Source organism: Oncorhynchus clarkii, chromosome 1 (genome assembly GCF_045791955.1).
Source record: "Oncorhynchus clarkii lewisi isolate Uvic-CL-2024 chromosome 1, UVic_Ocla_1.0, whole genome shotgun sequence".
Classification (NCBI taxonomy): Eukaryota; Metazoa; Chordata; class Actinopteri; order Salmoniformes; family Salmonidae; genus Oncorhynchus; species Oncorhynchus clarkii.
In genome coordinates this window covers 26,217,261-26,239,190 of record NC_092147.1, presented here as the reverse complement: position 1 = coordinate 26,239,190, position 21,930 = coordinate 26,217,261, and the positions used below count along the sequence as shown (strand labels likewise).

Genomic DNA, 21,930 nt, shown 5'->3' with positions numbered 1-21,930 from the left:
CTAACGGGTGGGGTACCACCCCTAACGCCCTAACGGGTGGGGTACCACCCCTAACGCCCTAACGGGTGGGGTACCACCCCTAACGCCCTAACGGGTGGGGTACCACCCCTAACGCCCTAACGGGTGGGGTACCACCCCTAACGCCCTAACGGGTGGGGTACCACCCCTAACGCCCTAACGGGTGGGGTACCACCCCTAACGCCCTAACGGGTGGGGTACCACCCCTAACGCCCTAACGGGTGGGGTACCACCCCTAACGCCCTAACGGGTGGGGTACCACCCCTAACGCCCTAACGGGTGGGGTACCACCCCTAACGCCCTAACGGGTGGGGTACCACCCCTAACGCCCTAACGGGTGGGGTACCACCCCTAACGCCCTAACGGGTGGGGTACCACCCCTAACGCCCTAACGGGTGGGGTACCACCCCTAACGCCCTAACGGGTGGGGTACCACCCCTAACGCCCTAACGGGTGGGGTACCACCCCTAACGCCCTAACGGGTGGGGTACCACCCCTAACGCCCTAACGGGTGGGGTACCACCCCTAACGCCCTAACGGGTGGGGTACCACCCCTAACGCCCTAACGGGTGGGGTACCACCCCTAACGCCCTAACGGGTGGGGTACCACCCCTAACGCCCTAACGGGTAGGGGTACCACCCCTAACGCCCTAACGGGTGGGGTACCACCCCTAACGCCCTAACGGGTGGGGTACCACCCCTAACGCCCTAACGGGTGGGGTACCACCCCTAACGCCCTAACGGGTGGGGTACCACCCCTAACGCCCTAACGCCCTAACGGGTGGGGTACCACCCCTAACGCCCTAACGGGTGGGGTACCACCCCTAACGCCCTAACGGGTGGGGTACCACCCCTAACGCCCTAACGGGTGGGGTACCACCCCTAACGCCCTAACGGGTGGGGTACCACCCCTAACGCCCTAACGGGTGGGGTACCACCCCTAACGCCCTAACGGGTGGGGTACCACCCCTAACGCCCTAACGGGTGGGGTACCACCCCTAACGCCCTAACGGGTGGGGTACCACCCCTAACGCCCTAACGGGTGGGGTACCACCCCTAACGCCCTAACGGGTGGGGTACCACCCCTAACGCCCTAACGGGTGGGGTACCACCCCTAACGCCCTAACGGGTGGGGTACCACCCCTAACGCCCTAACGGGTGGGGTACCACCCCTAACGCCCTAACGGGTGGGGTACCACCCCTAACGCCCTAACGGGTGGGGTACCACCCCTAACGCCCTAACGGGTGGGGTACCACCCCTAACGCCCTAACGGGTGGGGTACCACCCCTAACGCCCTAACGGGTGGGGTACCACCCCTAACGCCCTAACGGGTGGGGTACCACCCCTAACGCCCTAACGGGTAGGGTACCACCCCTAACGCCCTAACGGGTGGAGTACCACCCCTAACGCCCTAACGGGTGGGGTACCACCCCTAACGCCCTAACGGGTAGGGTACCACCCCTAACGCCCTAACGGGTGGGGTACCACCCCTAACGCCCTAACGGGTGGGGTACCACCCCTAACGCCCTAACGGGTGGGGTACCACCCCTAACGCCCTAACGGGTGGGGTACCACCCCTAACGCCCTAACGGGTGGGGTACCACCCCTAACGCCCTAACGGGTGGGGTACCACCCCTAACGCCCTAACGGGTGGGGTACCACCCCTAACGCCCTAACGGGTGGGGTACCACCCCTAACGCCCTAACGGGTGGGGTACCACCCCTAACGCCCTAACGGGTGGGCCACCGCTGATGGTTCCATTAGGCCTTTGAATTATTTTTTAAATCAGCAGGAAATAGATTGAGCAATAAAAGCTCTACTCATGGGTCTTCTTAAATTAAACTTGTTTTTGACAGTATGTGTGGAGCACAATACCACAGAGGAGTTTACAAGGGAGGAACTCCCTCAAACTGTTATTCCATTGGCTGGGATCAGCACACAGCTGTTGCAAGAGCACATTTTTCACTGGCTGCCCAAAATCTAATGAAAGTTTATTGGTCGTGTACACAAATTTGCAGATGTTATCGCAGGTGCAGTGAAATACTTGTGTTTCTAGCTCCAACAGTGCATTTTTACCTAGCAATACAAATAAATACACACATAATGCAAAATGTTAAAAGAAAGATATTAAGAAATATCAGACTTGAGTTTAAAAGTATTCCGAAAGTATCTGTAATCTGATTGCAATATTTTAGTTTATAAGATAATGGATTACATCAAATCAAATCAAATGTATTTGTCACATCCACATGGTTAGCAGATGTTAATGCGAGTGTAGCGAAATGCTTGTGCTTCTAGTTCCGACCATGCAGTAATATCTAACAAGTAATATAACCTAACAATTTCACAACTACCTTATACACACAAGTGTAAAGGAATGAATATGAATATGAACATAAAAATATATGAACGCGTGATGGCAAGGCAAGATGCAGTAGATAATATAGAGTACAGTATATACATATGAGAAGAGTAATGTAGGGTACGAAAACATTATATAAAGTGGCATTGTTAAAAGTGGCTAGTGATACATTACATCAAGATGGCAAGATGCAGTAGATGGTTTAGCATACAGTATATACATATGAGATTATGCAATGTAGGGTATATAAGCATTATATAAAGTGGCTAGAGATAAATTGATTACATCAATTTTTCCATTATTAAAGTGGCTAGAGTTGAGTCAGTATGTCGGCAGCAGCCACTCAATGTTAGGGATGGCTGTGTTTAACAGTCTGATGGCCTTGAGATAGAAGCTGTTTTTCAGTCTCTCGGTCCCAGCTTTGATGCACCTGTACTGACCTCGCCTTCTGGATGATAGCAGGGTGAACAGGCAGTGGCTCGGGTGGTTGTTGTCCTTGATGATCTTTTTGGCCTTCCTGTGACATCGGGTGGTGTAGGTGTCCTGGAGGGCAGGTAGTTTGCACCCGGTGATGCGTTGTGCAGAACTCACTACCCTCTGGAGAGCCTTCCGGTAATGGGCGGAGCAGCTGCTGTACCAGGTGGTGATACAGCCCGACAGGATGCTCTCTCGATTGTGCATCTGTGTTTTTGGTGACAAGCCAAATTTCTTCAGCCTCCTGAGGTTGAAGAGGTGCTGCTGCGCCTTCTTCACCACGCTGTCTGTGTGGGTTGACAATTTCAGTTTGTCCGTGAGGTGTACGCCGAGGAACTTAAAACTTTCCACCCTCTCCACTACTGTCACATCAATGTAGATAGGGGGCTGCTCCCTCTGCTGTTTCCTGAAGTCCACGATCATCTCCTTTGTTTTGTTGACATTGAGTGTAAGGTTATTTTCCTGACACCACACTCCGAGGGCCCTCACCTCCTCCCTGTAGGCCGTCTCGTCGTTGTTGGTAATCAAGCCTACCACTGTAGTGTCGTCTGCAAACTTGGTGATTGAGTTGGAGGCGTGCATTGCCACGCAGCCGTGGGTGAACAGGGAGTACAGGAGAGGGCTGAGAACGCACCCTTGTGGGGACAAAGTGTTGAGGATCAGCGGGGTGGAGATGTTGTTACCTACCCACACCACCTGGGGGCAGCCCGTCAGGAAGTACAGGACCCAGTTGCACAGGGCGTGGTCGAGACCCAGCGTCTCGAGGTTAATGACGAGTTTGGAGGGTACTATGGTGTTAAATGCTGAGCTGTAATCGATGAACAGCATTCTTACATAGGTATTCCTCTTGTCCAGATGGGTTAGGGCAGTATGCAGTGTGATGGCGATTGCGTCATCTGTGGACCTATTGGGGCGGTAAGCAAATTGGAGTGGGTCTAGGGTGTCAGGTAGGGTGGAGGTGATATGGTCCTTGACTAGTCTCTCAAAGCACTTCAGGATGACGGAAGTGAGTGCTACAGGGCGGTAGTCATTTAGCTCAGTTACCTTAGCTTTCTTGGGAACAGGAACAATGGTGGCCCTCTTGAAGCATGTGGGAACAGCTGACTGGGATAAGGATTGATTGAATATGTCTGTAAACACACCAGTCAGCTGGTCTGTGCATGCTCTGAGGACGCGGCCGGAGATTCCGTCTGGGCCTGCAGCCTTGCGAGGGTTAACACGTTTAAATCTTTTACTCTAATATGCTACAATGAAGGATAGCCCGCAGGTTTTGGTAGCGGGCCGTGTCAGTGGCACTGTATTGTCCTCAAAGCGAGCAAAAAAGTTGTTTAGTCTGTCTGGGAGCAAGGTATTGTGGTCCGCGACGGGGCTAGATTTTCTTTTGTAGTCCGTGACTGACTGTAGACCCTGCCACATACCTCTCATGTCTGAGCCGTTGAATAGTGACTCTACTTTGTCTCTATACTGACGCGTAGCTTGTTTGATTGCCTTGTGGAGGGAATAGCTACACTGTTTGTATTCGGTCATGTTTCTGGTCACCTTGTCCTGATTAAAAAAAGTGGTTTGTGCTTTCAGTTTTGTGCGAATGCTGCCATCAATCAATGGTTTCTGGTTGGGGAATGTTTTAATAGACGCTGTGGGTACAACATCACCGATGCACTTGCTAATATGCACTTGCTAGTAAACTCGCTCACCAAATCAGCGTATTCGCCAATGTTATTGTTCAACGTTATGCGGAACATATCCCAGTCCACGTGATCGAAGCAATCTTGAAGCATGGAATCCGATTGGTCGGACCAGCGTTGAACAGACCTGAGCGCGGGTGCTTCCTGTTTTAGTTTCTGTCTATAGGCTGGAAGCAACAAAATGGAGTCGTGGTCAGCTTTTCCCGAAGGGATGGAGGGGGAGGGCCTTATATGCGTCGCAGAAGTTAGAATAACAATGATCTAGGGTTTTGCCAGCCCTGGTAGCACAATCAATATGCTGATAGAATTTGGGGAGCCTTGTTTTCAGATTAGCCTTGTTAAAATCCCCAGCTACAATAAATGCACCCCCAGGATATGTGGTTTCCAGTTTACACAGAGTCCAATTACGTTCTTTCAAGTCCGTCGATGTGTCTGCTTGGGGGTGAATATACAAGACTGTGATTATGATTGAAGAGTATTCTCTTGGTAGATAATGCGGTCGGCATTTAATTGTGAGGAATTCTAAGTCAGGTGAACAAAAGGACTTGAGTTCCTGTATGTTGTTATGATCACACCACGTCTCGTTAATCATAAGGCATACACCACCGCCCTTCTTCTTACCAGAGAGATGCTTGTTTCTGTCGGCGCGATGCGTGAAGAAACCAGGTGGCTGTACCGACTCAGATAGCGTGTCTCGAGTGAGCCATGTTTCCGTGAAACAAAGAACGTTACAATCTCGGCTGTCTCTCTGGAAGGCAACTCTTTCTCGGATTTCATCTACCTTGTCAAGAGACTGGACATTGGCGAGTAGTATGCCCGGGAGCGGTGAGCGATGTGCCCGTCTACGGAGCCTGACCAGAAGACCGCTCCGTCTGCCCCTTCTACAGCGTCGTTGTTTTGGGTCGGCAGCTGGGATCCGATCCATTGTCCTGGGTGGTAGACCAAACAGAGGATCCGCTTCGGGAAAGTCGTATTCCTGGTCGTAATGTTGGTGAGTTGACGTTGCTCTTATATCCAATAGTTCCTCCCGACTGTATGTAATAAAACCTAAGATTTTCTGGGGTAGCATTGTAAAAAAAACAAAATACTGCATAGTTTCCTAGGAACGCGAAGCGAGGCGGCCATCTATGTCGGCGCCGGAGGTGTTCCACATGTAATGGATTACATGCAATCCGTTCCTCCCCAACCCTGTTTGTGCATGTTTAGTGCGATTGAGAGTGAATGTGTGCATTTGCATTTGTGAGCACACATGCATGTGCTTCTGTATGAACTTAGTGTGTGTGTGCTTCTGTGTGTATTTTATGTGTGTGTGTTTGCAATGTGAAAATAAGTCAGCCCCCCTCTTCTTTGCCCAGTGCCCTTGATAAGTGTGAGGATGGTGGGGAGCTGTGACACATTGGCCCGCAGGGCTTGACGTCACAGCATCACATCAACCATGCCAGAAGGCCAGGAGAGTTAATCATGATCTACGAATGTGTGTATTCCACACTTTATGTCTCAATGTCTGTATTCCACACTTAAAGCACTTATTACCAAGCGGTAATAGAGCTTTTTTCACAGAGAGGGACATGTTTGTGTGGTCTGTTACACTGACAAATGAATTTGCATGGCCAGAGATGGACAAAAAAACAGGTTATTTAATTAACATAGGTCTAGCCCTCCCATTTGGATGATTACCAGGACTGGAAGGGAGGGTATTTGATGTGTCAGATTGCTATGTTTCCTTTCGAGAACAGAAAGAAGCAGTGGGTTGGAAGAAAGAGAGAGACACCATTTAGGGAGGGGGGGGGGGTAAAATTGTGTTTATTTTAGTCTTTGTTATGCAAGGCATGTTTGAAGTACTCTACATAGATACAAGTTCTCTGTGTGAGTATGGAACGTGGGAACTGCTGAGGGTCTGTGTGTCAGTGGCTGTGTTCAGAGAGTCAGCTCGAGACCCTCTCATCCTGTACAAGTGCTGCTCTCTCCGACCCTCATGGTTTGAACCTGGCCATAATAAACCCACAGGACTGAATGAAGCTCAACAGACCATAGCTTTACACTGACTCACACCATTGACCATCACACACAGACATGATTTTACTGCTTGTGTTCTGCGTACCAGAGTATGATTAAGAAATCTGTGGATTCCTTAAGACCAGTACAGCCTTTGACATTTGTGCATATGGGACTGGGTCTTTCTTGGGCTCCAGTCAGTTAATTCTCCTGGTCATGTGTGAGATCGTTCAGTGTGAATATGCTGCTGTCTGATCTCTAACCAGCCTAACAGCTGGAGGAAGATTTCATCATGATGCAACACTGAGCAAATGTAAATCTCCATTCTACATATGACAATCAGCAAACTGCAGCAGAAAGAACAGGAGACAGGGATTGTGTGACTATATAAATCCTTCTTCCCCCACCCTCCTCTTTTGCAGGAGTGGAATGGAATAGTATCCTTCTTTCTCCTTCTCATCTTCACATGTACAACAATATCTTTGCAATGTAATGCAATCATCACTAATCTGACTGTGCTGTTCTAGGGTGTTTGGAGTTAATGTGCATAAAAAGCAATTAAAGAAATGTGTGTCTACTGAGCACTGTGCAAGTTCACAGTGAGGACACAGCTTGGACATTAGTTGCATTCATTTGAATTGATTCCAGTGACACCTCCGAGGTGTGGTGGTAGACATCATACCTACACAGTAATCCATGTGTCTAAACCGAACAGTTGAATACATTGTGGCTAAACGTAATTTCGGTTTGAACAATTTGTCCAGTCTTTTCTGCTCTGTCCCAACATGATTATATTCCCTTCAAGTCTCCTTCACATCATCCCCAAAGCTTAATCCCCATTCCTCTCTCCCCTTCCACCCCCCCCCCCCCCCCTCCCACTCTCTCTCTTCTTCTCTCTCTTTTTCTTTCTCCCCCTGCAGCAATACTTCACTCTGCTGATCATCACAGATGGGGTGATCAGTGACATGGATGAGACCCGCCACGCCATTGTTCAGGCTGCCAAGCTCCCCATGTCAATCATCATTATTGGAGTGGGCAATGCAGACTTTGCTGCCATGGAGTTCCTGGATGGGGACAGCAGCGTGTTACGCTCCTACACAGGAGAGGAAGCAGTCAGAGACATCGTGCAGTTTGTTCCCTTCAGGGACTTCCGAAATGTGAGAATCTCATATGTTTAATACACTTAAGGGAAACAAAAGTGGTGTATAAATGAGTCTTGTTTTTGTTCCCCTGTAGTCTAAAACACATTGTGGTTGACTGTTTAACGTTATGATGTCAACCTGTTGCACTATACTCAGATATAACAACAGGTTGTTGTTGCAGGACATATTAGAGATGACACATCCTGATATGGATTGACTTTGTGAGTGTAAACAGCCTTGGGAGTGGGTGATCTGTAGGCCATGTGACTTCCTCAACAGTAGGAGAGAGCACATCCTAGCTTCAGTCCATCTGCTGAAAATGAGAAAAAATGTCCATACACAGAGTATGGAGAGCCATATCTTACTTCTAAACCATTAACTGGATGAAAGTTGATTCTAATGCATTCTTATTGTAAAAACACTGATATTTAGAGATCTCAATGTGACTTTTACTTTTCTGTCTTGTTCTCACAGGCTCCAAAGGAAACTTTAGCCAAATCAGTATTGGCTGAGCTGCCGCAACAGGTCACACAGTACTTCAAACAGAGGAACCTGTCGCCTAGCAACACAGCATCGGAGTGAAATCCCAAGGCCTTGGTTCATCATCATGCATGTTGCAAATGTCTATTCACTGTTTACAAGAAAAACACAATGAAAAAGTGCATGAAAAGGTTTTTTAATATGTATTCATCTGATTTTTTAACCTTATCTGAAAGCAAGACTTTGTGGAAGAAAAATACAGTATGTGTCAAAGAATACTACTTTGCAGTCCCCTGAAGAGAACATTTGAAATGCATACTCTACCCTGAATGTAAATTTATACAATGTTCTGTTTTCAAAAGAAAATGTTTATGAAAAGTTTTTCTGTACCTTTTATGCAGTGAATTGTCATTTGTTGTACTTGTACTGTACCTTGAAGACATTATTGATTTTATAATGTTCACCATGTATTCGTTACCACTCAGGTCAATAAACATACAGAAATGTCACTGTGCTGTGTGCTTGACTGAAACATAAGGTCGAGGCAACACAATTAATTAATTCTGCTTGAACATTTTAAAAAGTTACAGTTTGAAACAATCCGTACAACCGTATCCTGGATATGCCTGGTTAAATCAACTTTTCACTTTATCCAATTGAGAGGATTTTCTTAAGATGTGTATGCGATACCAACAAGGCTTCCTACAAAGAGCACCCTGAGAAATGTATTCCTACATTCTATTCTTATTAGTTAAGGACTGCACGTGAATGAGTAGAAACGTATTCCTACATTCTATTCTTATTGGTTAAGGACTGCACGTGAATGAGTAGAAACAGAAATCACTTCCATTTTATTCAAACTGTATTTCATTCCATTTATCATTCATTCATTATTCAACTCGTCACACCAAATACACAAAGAAAACGCTTTACTTTCTTCTCCCCAAGCCTCGACCTTCCAATGATCAAACACACATTTCAATGGAGAGAAGTCCATTCAAATCCAGAATTATTTGCACTGACGCATCAAAAATAAACAAAAATAAAAGGAAAAATATTTCCACATACATTGCATCTGAGACTGCCCACAAAGCTCAGGCTTGCTTTCTTGATGTTTTCTAAGGTTTGGTATGAATGTGATGTGGCAGTCCTGTCCTTGATCCCAAGCTGTCAGTCACTGTTCCCTTGGCCAATAGCACAGCTTGCAGCCGCAGGGGGATGTCGTCAGGTTAGGCTGCCAGGGATTTAAACTGTGTGAGATGTCATATTGGGAGGAAGGGAGGGGGTCATATTTGGATGCACAACATCAAAACCACAATGACATTGAAGTTAATTTAAGGGGTTTTAATTATTTAGTGATTATGAAGAAAGTAAATCACAACTAACTATGCAACTTTGGGCAGGAAAACACTTGATAGAAACGCTGCAAAATGACAGAGCAACAGTAACTCATACAGCTGTGAAAGCAATGGGAGTAGAAGTGTTGGCAGACTGTGTGAATGTGTGTGTCTATCTGCAGACTCTCTCTTTATAGGTCAGATGCTCCTGTCCACGCTACCTTCGCTGTCGCTACTGGACTCAGAGTCACTGCTGCCGGAGTAGGCTCCCAGGCCCGGCAGGATGCCCACACACACGGCGGCCGATGGCAGGTGGAGGATGCCTGTCGTCTTTACTGTGGAGGTCTGCTTACCCGCATCTCCGCCCGCCTCCTGCTCTGAGAGCACAACACACTGTCAGTCACACTTACTGACACCAGTGAACACATAATGTGTGAGGCATAGGACTTTGTGTTATTACTGCATTAAGTTGTGACATTATGAGTAGCCGTGATACGAGATGCTTCCAGCCCACCTGTCTGGCCCCCATTCCATGCTGCAGACTCCTCAACCTTCTGTTTCTTGCTATTGTCTGAGGACTGTGAGGAGCTGCAGGAGAGAGAAAGGTAAGACAAGGCACAGAAACCTACAGATCAATTCACTGTTTTCCATAATGAAAGTCATCATGAAACTCCACCACTCCCCCACAATTGTGACCTCCTCTAACACAGGTATTCCCAACCTGGGGTACACGCAATTCTGTCTGGGGTACACAAAAATGTAAAAAGAAAATCAATTTATATTTTTTAACGGGGCTACACATTTGGGTGAGTTTTTTCCCCACTTCCCCCTCGCCTCATTTCTCTGCCAAAAATACAATTAAACCATCCAGTGTTCAGCGAAATATCAATGTCAATTACAGGTAGCCTAGTCACATAATTATCCGTTACTCTCGTGGGAATTCCACGACCGGCCCGTGTGTAGCCAAACGTAGCTGCTGTTCATTCCGTTTGCTCCAAAAATGTATAAATGGTTAAAAAAAGTAAGGGCCGCGTCCATAGAGACACATACCAACTCTACTGGGGCGGCAGGTAGCCTAGTGGTTACAGCGTTGGACTTGTAACTGAAAGGTTGCACGATCAAATCCCCGAGCGGACAAGGTAAAAATCTGTCATTCTGCCCCTGAACAAGGCAGTTAACCCACTGTTCCTAGGTCGTCATTGAAAATAAGAATGCGTTCTTAACTGGACTTGCCTAGTTAAATAAAGGTTAAAGAAATATTTAAAAATTAAATACTGGTAGTCCTTTCACTACCAGCAGTGCACCTGTCGACGACACAAGTTGTTCTGCTTCCACGAACACATCCAATGCTAGCATCAGGAATTCTACATTTGTTGTTAGCCCAGCTAGCATGGACACTGACAGATATGAATCTGATGCAGCCGAAGAGCTACTGCCTCCGTACCCAGGAAAGCACCGAACAAAAGACAGGGACGTTGAACCATCGAAGAGGCTCTAATATGAGGAGAAATACATTGATATGGGGTTTAATTATATTGGGAGTAGTGCCTTTCCTCAGCCACGGTGTGTTATATGTGCAAAAGTACTATCTCACAACTCAATGAAACCTTCACTCTTGCCAATTTTAAAAATAAGACGTTTTTGAGTAGTAAGACATGAATAAAAGCAACAGATACAATTAATAAGAAGGGGCTAGAAGCGTCTTGTATGGTGAGCTACCGAGTGGCTAGGACAGGCAAGCCCCATACTATTGTGGAGGACTTAATTCTTCCTGCTGCCGCAGATATGGCTGGGACAATGTTGGGGGAAAAGGCAAAAAAAAACTATACAGACAATGTCTCCACCAAACAAAACCGTTTCACGATGCATCAGTGACATGGCAGGAGATGTTTTGAAACAATTACTGCTTTGCATACAAGCCAGTGAATTCTATGCATTACAGCTGGATGAGTCAACAAACGTAACGGGCCTGGCATAGCTCCTGGTATATGTCCTTTACATTTATGGGGGGTATATTAAGGAAAACATCCTCTTCTGCAAACCACTGGAAACCTGGACAACAGGAGAGGATATTTTTTAAGTACTGGACAGCTTTGTGACATCAAATGGACTTTGGTGGTCAAGATGTGTTGGTATCTGTACCGATGGCGCAAAAGCCATGACAGGGAAGACATAGTGGAGTGGTAACGCGCGTGCAAGCAGTTGCTCCCGATGCCACTTCGGTACACTGCAGCATCCACCATGAGGCTCTTGCTGCCAAAGGAATGCCTGACAGCTTGAAAGATGTTTTGGACACTACAGTGAAAATGGTTAACTGTTAAAGCGAGGCCACTGAACTCTCTTGTATTTTCTGCATTATGCAATGATATGGGCAGCGACCATGTAACACTTTTACAACATACAGAAGTGCGATGGTTATCAAAGGGTAAAGTATTGACTTTTTTTTTTTTTAATTGAGAGACGAGCTTAAAAGTTCTTTACTGACCATTATTTTCTGACCATGATGATGAGTTTTTCACCTGACTGGCCTATTTGGGTGATGTTTTTTCTCACCTGAATGATCTGAATCTAGAATTACAGGGACTCTCCGCAACTATAGTCAATGTTAGCCTCAATTTTGTACCTATGATTAAGAAGTTGGAGCTCTTCTCTGTCTGCATTAACAAGGAAAACACACAGGTCTTTCCATCATTGTATGATTTTTTTGTGTGCAAATGAACTCAAGCTTACGGACAATGTCAAATGTGATATAGCAAAGCACCGAGTGAGCTGGGTGCACAATTACTTTCCCGAAACAGATGGCACAAACAACTGGATTCATTATCCCTTTCATGCCCTGTCTCCAGTCCACTTACCGATATCTGAACAAGAGAGCCTCATCGAAATTGCAACAAGCGGTTCTGTGAAAATTTTATTTAAATCAAATGCCACTGCCAGATTTCTGGATAGGGCTGCTCTCAGGGTATCCTGCCTTGGCAAATCGTGCTGTTAAGACACTAATACCGTTTGCAACCATGTACCTACTTAAGAGTGGATTCTCGGCCCTCACTAGCATGAAAACTAAATACAGGCATAGACTGTGTGTGGAAAATGATTGAAGACAGACTCCAATACAACCCAATACTGCAGAGTTATGTGCATCCTTTCAAGCACACCCTTCTCATTAACCTGTGGTGAGTTATTCACAATTTTCGATGAACAAAAAGTTTTATATGCAAGATGGATAAATAAAGAGCAAAATTATTGATTATTATTTGTGCCCTGGTCCTATAAGAGCTCTTTGTCACTTCCTGCAAGACAGGTTGTGACAAAAACTCACACTCATTCTTATGTTTAATAAATGTACTGTATAGTGTGTGTGTGTGGCAGGCTTATAATGATGGCAAAAAACAACATAGCTGGAGGTTTAATGTTTGAACTGCTATGGGACTATAAAAAGTTTGGGAACCACTGCTCTAATAGTATATTCAGATGCAGTAAAAACTGTGACCTAGGTCTAAAAGGTATTGTGGCCCCTGGCCTCACCTGCGTCGCTTGACTGCCCCGGCCAACAGATGGGCCTGGGACAGGTGACTGGTCTTGACCTCAGCTGGTCTAGGTCCCACTCTCCTCTCTGGCTCCTTCCGACTCTCACTGGATGCCAGCTTTTTCAGAGCACTGTGAGATCCTGAAGTTAAGGAGGAAATAGAGAACACACAGACGTGCAGATCCTAGATGTGACAAACTGCTGATAGGAGTGATGGGGACACCAGCTGACTCACAATTAATTCACATCTCACTTGACTCAAGCAGGATACTGCCCACTGGGCTGGCACTGACTATCAGAATGGAATTTCCAATAGGTTTGGGTGAGTGAGTACAGGAAAACAAAATGGTACACAGAGCTCTAGCCACAGTCCAGGTGTGTCCTCATAAACCCAGCCTGTTCCTTCCACTTACTAGTCTATGGGCCTCAATCACTGCCCTAGAAAAGTGACACACTTTGGAGCTAAGAAAAACCCGTGACACTGGTGGGAAAACTATCTTAGGACAAATGACTATATTACAAAAGAGGGCTTGATGGAGGTTCTCAGCGGTAGGCGCTTCAACTGTCTCCCATCAGCGTACAAGCCAGACCTCTGTAGGATTTGGTTGCCACGACAACACATCCTCCTCCATCTGCAGACAAACCTGATTGTCAGTGGAAAGAGAGAGGCAACATATATCTTCTTGCTTACATGATAGCATCATGTTCTGAACATGCCCCCTGCATCATGTTACATGGCAGCCTAACCGAGACAAAGGAAGGCTATCAAGTCATTGACGTTATTAGCTATGGCTGAATTTAGAATGAATCAACACAGGACCACAGCTCAGAGCAGTGCTGAGATATCTGACATGAGAGTGGCTTTGCATACATTAACATACATTCATATCAGTTAAGTGGACACGCAAAGCATACAGCACACTTTAGAATAGATGCATTAAAATCACTACAAGTCTAGAGAAAATACCATACTTTGCTTAACAAAATGACATGCTACCAGTGTCCTTCCTGAAGAACAAACCAACAAAAATCAAGTTGCAAAGCTACTTCAACAAGAAACAGTGTAAACTTAGTGACTAATCATCTCCTCGCTGTGAGGAGATCATGATCATATGCCAAATCAAGTTCTCACTAGTCACTCCTGTCTGTCACTGTCTATGCAGGCATCTTTGAACTATAATCTTACCCATACTGTATATTGTTTGATCTAATGGTTTCTCATCATGTAGAATGTGGTTCTCTGTGTTTCAGTGTTTGAGGTGTGCTGTAAGTCATGTTTGAGAACATGAGCACTAACCCATTCTGACCTGAAGTCTGCAGACTGACACAACTCCTGGCTATCAACTTAACTAAGGTGAAAGTGGGAGTAGAGGGGTAGGACAAGCCTACATCTACTGCTAGAGAGCAAAAAGCTCAACACCAAAAAACTGTGACAGAGAAAGAAACACATGGAGAGTATGAGAGTAGCTGGATCACACATACAGTGCATTTGGACAGTATTCAGACCCCCTTGACTTTTTCCACATTTTGTTAAGTTACAGCCTTATTCTAAAATTGATTAAATACAAAATGTTGCTCATCTACACACAAAACCCCATAATTACAAAGCCAATACAAGTTCTCAAATTTAGTAAAAAAAAACTTTAAAAAACAAACACCTTGACATAAGTATTGAGACAATCTGCTATGAGACTCAAAATTGAGCTTAAGTGCATCCTGTTTCCATTGATCATCCTTGAGATGTTCCTATAACCACCGGTGGTAAATTCAACTGATTGGACATCTTTTGGAAAGGCCCACACCTCTCTATATAAGGTCCCACAGTTGACAGTGCATGTCAGAGCAAAAATCAAGCCGTGAGGTCGAAGGAATTGTCTGTAGAGCTCCGGGACAGGATTGTGTCGAGGCACAGTTCTGGGGAAGGGTACAAAAAAAGAAATGTCTGCAGCATTGAAGGTCCCCAAGAACACAGTGGCCTCCATTATTCTTTTTTTATTTCATTTTTATTTAACCAGGTAGGCTAGTTGAGAACAAGTTCTCATTTGCAACTGCGACCTGGCCAAGATAAAGCAAAGCAGTTCGACACATACAGAGTTACACATGGAATAAACAAACATACAATCAAAAATACAGTAGAAAAATCTATATACAGCATGTGCAAATGAGGTAGGATAAGAGAGGTAAGGCTATAAATAGGCCATGGTGGCAAAGTAATTACAATATAGCAATTAAACACTGGAATGGTAGGATGTACAGAAGATGAATGTGCAAGTAGAGATATTGGGGTGCAAAGGAGCAAGATAAATAAATAAATACAGTATGGGGATGAGGTAGATTGGATGGGCTAATTACAGATGAGCTATGTACAGGTGCAGTGATCTTTGAGCTGCTCTGACAGCTGGTGCTTAATTAAAGCTAGTGAGGGGGGTAAGAGTCTCCAGCTTCAGAGATATTTGCAGTTCGTTACAATCATTGGCAGCAGAGAACTGGAAGGAGAGGTGGCCAAAATGAGGAATTGGCTTTGGGGGTGACCAGTGAGATATACCTGCTGGAGCTCGTGCTACAGGTGGGTGCTGCTATGGTGACCAATGAGCTGAGATAAGACGGGGCTTTTACCTATCAGAGACTTGTAGATGACCTGGAACCAGTGGGTTTGGCTTCCATACCGACTACATTTTCGGATCAAGCATGAATTGGCTTGTAATGTTGCCATATTTACAGAAATGTTCTTCCAATAAATGACATGAAAATGGATACTCTGTTTTTGCTCTGTGTGTGTGATAAAGAATTAGTGATGGAATGAGTATACAGCTGAAACTGAAAGGATATTCTGTACTCTTTTAGCTCATGCTGCTCCTCATCTCTGCGTTGTTTCTCCACCAGGCTCTGTTGCCTGGAGACCTCATCCAAGAAGTGAGACTCATCCTCATCCAGGCCTTTGACCATGTTCTCTGTGGTGAAAAGACATTCTATGGAAAAAATATCTAAGCACTATAGTACCAATACAACAATACTCTCTGATCATTTCAACTTAAGTCAAGCGGAGTTGGGGAAGGGTTATGCCATATGAAAATACAAAACAAAGCTCTTTCTAGTTTCCTGAAATGGCCTTACTTAAAGAGCATACAACTTTACAAGACACATTCGGCCACAAGGGTAACTACTAATAGTAGGCTGGTCACCAGGGAAACTGAAAAGCAGGGAAGCTGCTATGCCAGGAAGCAGGTTTGAGTCATTTCCAAGACTAGATCATATTTTCCTCTTCTGATGTATTACATAGTTCCATCTGTTCACATAAACAGGTTCATAATATAAACATGTGCACATATACACACAACCAGAACATGAAATACTTTGTCCTCAACGGGTCCAGACTCTGACCCGTGTTCAAAATTCCTCAAATATTAATTTAATTAATTAAACAGTTTCCACCACTCCAATAAATGTTTATTATACATAGAGTACCAGTCAAAAGTTGACACACCTACTCATTCAATTGTTTTTCTTTAGCAGCAGACTGGGGTGGCTGGAGTCTTTGACAATTGTATGGGCTTTCCTCTGACACTGAATGGTACAGAGGTCCTGGATGGCAGGATTCTTGGCCCCAGTGATGTACTGGGCCATTCGCTCTACCCTCTGTAGTGCCTTGCGGTCAGAGGCCGAGCAGTTGCCATACCAGGCAGCGATGCTCTCGATGGTGCAGCTGTAGAACGTTTTAAGGATCTGAGGACCCATGCCAAATATTTTCAGTCTCCTGAGGGGGAATAGGTTTTGTCGTGCTCTCTTCACGACTGTCTCAGTGTGCTTGGACCATGTTAGTTTGTTGGTGATGTGGACACCAAGGAACTTGAAGCTCTCAACCTGTTCCACTGCAGCGCATGCTCGGAGTATACGTCCTGGTAATCCGTCTGGCCCTGCGGCCTTCTGAATGTTGATCTGTTTAAGGGTCTTACTCACATCGGCTACGGAGAGCGTGATCACACAGTCATTCGGAACAGCTGATGCTCTCATGCATGTTTCAGTGTTACTTGCCTCGAAGCGAGCATGGAAGTAATTTAACTTGTCTGGTTGGCTTGTGTCACTGGGCAGCTCGTGGCTGTGCTTCCCTTTGTAGTCTAATAGTTTGCAAGCCCTGCCATATCCGACGAGCGTCGGAGCTGGTGCGTTACGATTCAATCTTAGTCATGTTTGATGGTTTGTTGGAAGGCATAGCGGGATTTCTTATAAGCTTCCGAGTCCTGCTCCTTGAAAGCGGCAGCTCTACCCTTTAGCTCTGTGCGGAAGTTGCCTGTAATCCATGGCTTCTGGTTGGGGTATGTACTGTTGGATTCTGGATTAAACTTGGAACATTGTTATACTCAGAAGTATAGGAACATTACTTACAAAAGAGACATGAGGGGTGCCATAATGAAGCTTGGGAGGGGCTGAGTGCAGGGAACACGATCGCATGTGGCAGTACTGGTAAGGGGAGAAACCGTTTAAGGCACATATCACTTAGCTCCCTGCCTAGCAATAATGATGCAATGTTTACCGATAAGGAGGAGACTCCACCCAAAGTGGGGTATGAATACTTCCACGGTGGAAGCCATGTCTGTGTCTGAATTACAGCTGTATCGACCCTTTGGGAAGAATTAAACTTGGTTAAGCTTCTCTAGTGTCCGTGAGTTATTTACTCTGAAAATTAGAACCTAACAGTACGTACAGTCACTGTGAGGACAACGTCATTGAGGCACTTATTGATGAAGCCAGTGACTGATGTGGTGTACTCCTCAATGCCATCGGAAGAATCCCGGAACATATTCCAATCTGTGCTAGAAAAACAGTCCTGTGGCTTAGCATCTGCTTCATCTGACCACTTTCTTATTGACCGAGTCACTGCTTTAATTTTTGCTTGTAAGCAGAAATCAGGAGGATAGAATTATGGTAAGATTTGCGAAATGGAGGGTGAGGGAGAGCTTTGTATGCGTCTCTGTAAGTGGAGTAAAGGTGGCCCAGAGTTTTTTTCCCCTCTGGTTGCACAGTTAACATGCTGGTAGAAATGAGCTAAAACTGAATTAAGTTTCCCTCCATTAAAGTCCCCGGCCACTAGGAGTGCCACCTCTGGATGAGCGTTTTCCTGTTTGCTTATGGCCAGATACAGCTCATTGATTGCGGTCTTAGTGCCAGCATATAAACTCTCTTGGTAAATAGTGTGGTCTACAGCTTATCATGAGATACTCTACCTCAGGTGAGCAAAACTGAGAATTCCTTAGATTTCGTGCACCAGCTGTTGTTTACAAATATACATAGATCTTCACCCCTTGTCTTATCAGAGGCCGCTGTTCTATCCTGTCGAAAAAGCATAAAACCCGCCAGCTGCATGTTATTCATGTCGTCGTTTAGCCACTGAGATATTACAGTTTGTAGTGTCCCATTGGTAGGATATACTTGATCGTAGTTTGTCTATTTTATTTCCATTGATTGTACGTTGGCTAATAGGACCGATGGTAGAAGGCAGATTACACTCTCAACATCGGATCCTTACAAGGCACCCAGACCTTCGTCCCCGATATCGCCATCTCTTTCTTCTGTGAATGATGGGCATTATTGGGCGACTGAAGTAAATCCTTCCCGTTCGACTCGTAAAAAAAAAAGTATTCCTCCAGTACGGGGTGAGTAAACGCTGTCCTGATATCTAGAAGCTCTTTTCAGTCATAAGACACGGTGGCAGAAACATTATGTACAAAATAAGTTACAAATAAATGCAAAAAAACACACAATAGCACAATTGGTTAGGGGATTGTAAAAATGGCAGCCATCTCCTCCGGCGCCATTAAGACATCAAAACTATGAAATAACACATATGGAATCATGTAGTAACCAAAAAAAGTGTTAAACAAATCAAATATAGTTTATATTTGAGATTCTTCAAAGTAGCCACCCTTGCCCTTACGACAGCTGTGCACACTCTTGGCATTCACTCAATCCCCCCATTCCCTAGATGCAAGTTTAATCTGAGAAAGCCAATGTGACATCCCAGAATGTGATAGGAACAAAGGTGGAGAAGGACAAAGAAACGAGAGAGGAACCCTTACTGAATTTAAACTGCTCATCATACTCCTCCTGCTTCTTGTCCTTCTGCTCCTGTAGCCGCTCAAAGAGTGAACGCCCATCATACTCTTCCTCAGGAGCCTCTGTATCAGGGAGACATCACAAACACACAGAAACAAGAGGCATGCAGATGTTTAGAAGAGACAAGTGCACAGGCATGATGTAAGATATTGCTTGTGTCTGTGTGCATTTTTTGCAGAAGAGAGGAGTTAATGGCAGATTGCTTACCCTCTGGGTCCTCTGGCTGCCTAACTTTTTCCCATTCCTCCTGTCTTTGCTTCCTCTTCTCCTCGATCACAGTCTCTGACACAAATTTCCGACTGAGGTCTACGCCCCCGGCCGCTGGCACTGCCATCTCCCTCCTTGAAAAGTAAAGGTGCATGCACAAATCTGAGCTTTAACAGCAGCAAGTAGCATCCACAATAGACTAACTGAAAAAAATGTTAAGAATCTATACTAAGAAAGAGTTATCATTGAACAAAGTGGGGGTTTTTATCCATCAAAATAGAGGTATACAGTGGAGATTGAGAACTTACTTTATTTGTCTCAACTCAACCAAGTAGACAAGACACCAAGTCAAGAAATCATCTGTTGAATAGAAAATAACTCAGAGTAAAATGTAAAGCATATGAATGCAAAGGAAAAGGGTGACATGTAGGAAGTCAGTTAGAGTATAATTAGAGTATAAGAGTCTAAAAAAATGCTACACACAACACTCTACATGGTTGGTTAGAGTATAAACCTTGTAAAAAATTAAGTAAAAACATTACAGCCTGCTGACAATGGATAAGGCTATGCCTCCCTCTAGTGGTCGATTCAGTAAATGTGTTTGTAGCAAGTGTAGTTAAATAGCGGTCTACTATCAAATTATATTTTAGCTAGCTTCTACCAATCATACATCAAACAAATTACTGAAGTATGGGTTGTTTTTTTATTGTGGTTGATACTCATTCTATTTTTGTAACATGCGTTTCCAAATAAGTATCTCGGTATAACATTTCCTACTAAACAAGTCGTTCCCTCGGTTACTTGGCCTATCCATAGCGGTGGTACTGGAGAATACTTATGTTATGTCATGAGACCATAGGTTTACTGGTAAAATACACGAGGGGGAGGGGTACTTCGGGCAGATCAAAATTCTGTGAGTAACCGTTAGGCTTAAATTGATACCTAATGGCTAGGTTTTCTATATCCTAACTGGTCACTCAATAATTATTACTGGCTCAAATCAAGATAATGGATTAGCTAACCAATTAGAAACGAAACACGAAGACATTACACGTTAATGTTAGCTAACATATGGGACACATTGACAGACACTGATAACAAAAAAACATCGAGAAAAAAACATTGTGTAGCTACAGAGAACTTTCTAGTAGCCAACACCAAACATACTAGCTACATTTTAAAACGCTGTGCCAACACCATTAGCTAAACTAGCCAGCACGAAACACGGTGATAAATCGAGCAATACCGCTTCGATCATGTCCAAACAAAACCGAATCGAAAATGATTTAAATAGTTCAACTTAACCAATGATATTACATTGTGTCATTTCTTTTTTACGTAACAGTTGGTACAAAAACAACAACATAGCTAGCTGGCTATGTTATTTTTACCTAATCCACGGAGCCTCGTCGTGTCACAGTAAATATGCTCCGCGCATACTATAGTTTGTGAAGGACCAAGGGCGATAGTTTAATCCGATCTTCGATGGGCTGAATAATTGTAGCAATCTATGATAATACATATTTATATAGTGTCCAAAATAGTGTAACTCCAACGAACCATTATTTTAACTGCAGTATACATTTTCAGAGTAAAATAACTACCGGTATGCTGATAAAACAACTGAAGGCTGTGGTTGAATGCACGCACATACTTTATTTTCATTTAGGCTACCTGTAACATTCTAAATTATAAGACCATAATTTACTGGTTGTAGAAGAATGCTGAGAACTTCCATTGGCATTGACATCAGCACCACCCATTACATTTGAAGACAGCTGATCGTGGGGGGGTGGGGGGGTAGCTGACGCTACGGAACTAGGCTAGTTAGTTATCAGTACAGCCGTACACAAAATTAAATAAATGGGTTTGAGGGCGTTATACCCGATTGAATCAATAAAGAGCAGATTAAATGGGATTGTTGACCATCTAACGATACACTAACTAGTTTGTGCTTGCAAGCTCCCCTTTTTGTTTAGTTAGCTACCTAGCTAGCTTGGCTAACGGGTAGACAGCTAGTTTAAAGTAAAAGCGTTTCTCGTAAAGCTTTTCAGGGGCCTATTCATCTTCATGATTGTCGTAACTCGTTAACTATCAGAGGACATTACCAGCTATTTTGCAAGGTAAGTAGCTAGCTCACGCCCATATAGAACCAACAAGCATCTCATGAGAGCAAACATTAGCTAGTTTAGCCACATTTAATGTTGTCATGTAACATGGGGGTGTGAAAAATGGCTAATGTTAGCTATTAAGTTAGCTAGCTATCTGACTAACAGTCAGCAGGTTAGCTTACTCATTTGGTAACGTTAAAATAATTGTAGTTAGCTAGAGTTCAATAAAACGTCTCTCATTATATACAATAAATAGCTTCAAGTGGGGTCACCACATACAAAAGGGTTAGCTATATACCAGTATCTTTGGTGTAACGTAAACGTTAGCTGCTAACCAGACAACTAACTCGCATTAGCAGTTTCAACATGGCTGTTGTTTTAGCTATTTACCATTATTTTGTGTAACGTTAGCACTAGCTAACTCGCATTATCATTTTCAACATGGATGTTGTTACAGCCAGTCAATTTAGCCTTGGCATAA

General features: G+C 44.5%; 3 protein-coding genes across 7 annotated transcripts in view; 2 read left to right on the top strand and 1 right to left on the bottom strand.

Annotated features, from left to right (window-relative positions):
• Window positions 1-8,415, top strand: part of LOC139393964 (copine-2-like) — a 42,354-nt gene extending 33,939 nt beyond the window's left edge. The window contains exons 15-16 of the mRNA XM_071142115.1: window positions 7,456-7,692; window positions 8,152-8,415. Coding sequence (XP_070998216.1) covers window positions 7,456-7,692; window positions 8,152-8,259 — 345 coding nt within the window. The 3' untranslated portion in view covers window positions 8,260-8,415. The remainder of the gene's footprint in view (window positions 1-7,455; window positions 7,693-8,151) is intronic.
• On the bottom strand, window positions 8,338-21,112 carry LOC139394209 (PSME3-interacting protein-like). Of its 5 annotated transcripts, none has more exons than XM_071142269.1 (8): window positions 21,047-21,112; window positions 19,647-19,698; window positions 19,339-19,472; window positions 19,095-19,193; window positions 13,020-13,161; window positions 10,009-10,082; window positions 9,716-9,871; window positions 8,338-9,391 (listed from the first exon to the last, which is right to left on the bottom strand). In XM_071142269.1, the coding sequence occupies exons 1-8, from the start codon at window positions 21,099-21,101 to the stop codon at window positions 9,387-9,389; spliced, it is 717 nt and encodes a 238-aa protein (XP_070998370.1). In that variant the 5' UTR covers window positions 21,102-21,112; the 3' UTR covers window positions 8,338-9,386. The 5 variants fall into 5 exon arrangements, with proteins under 5 accessions (XP_070998370.1, XP_070998590.1, XP_070998659.1 ...); XM_071142489.1 differs by lacking the exon at window positions 21,047-21,112 and adding an exon at window positions 20,730-20,913 and having other exon boundaries at window positions 8,982-9,407; window positions 19,651-19,698; XM_071142558.1 differs by lacking the exons at window positions 8,338-9,391; window positions 21,047-21,112 and adding exons at window positions 15,850-15,971; window positions 20,730-20,917 and having other exon boundaries at window positions 9,418-9,871; window positions 13,020-13,153; window positions 19,651-19,698.
• The window catches only part of LOC139394112 (RING finger and SPRY domain-containing protein 1-like), a 15,314-nt gene continuing 14,430 nt past the window's right edge, over window positions 21,047-21,930 (top strand). Inside the window, exon 1 of the mRNA XM_071142174.1 lies at window positions 21,047-21,461. The gene's annotated coding sequence lies outside the window, so the exon portion shown is untranslated. The remainder of the gene's footprint in view (window positions 21,462-21,930) is intronic.

Coding starts and splice junctions, on each gene's coding strand:
- LOC139394209 (XM_071142558.1), bottom strand. CDS start 19,465: ATGGCAGTGCCAGCGGCCGGGGGCGTAGACCTCAGTCGGAAATTTGTG. Junction 13,154..15,849: donor ATGAGCTAAAAGAGTACAGA/ATATCCTTTCAG, acceptor TCAGGATCTCAC/AGTGCTCTGAAAAAGCTGGC. Junction 9,872..10,008: donor ATGGAATGGGGGCCAGACAG/GTGGGCTGGAAG, acceptor TTGTGCTCTCAG/AGCAGGAGGCGGGCGGAGAT.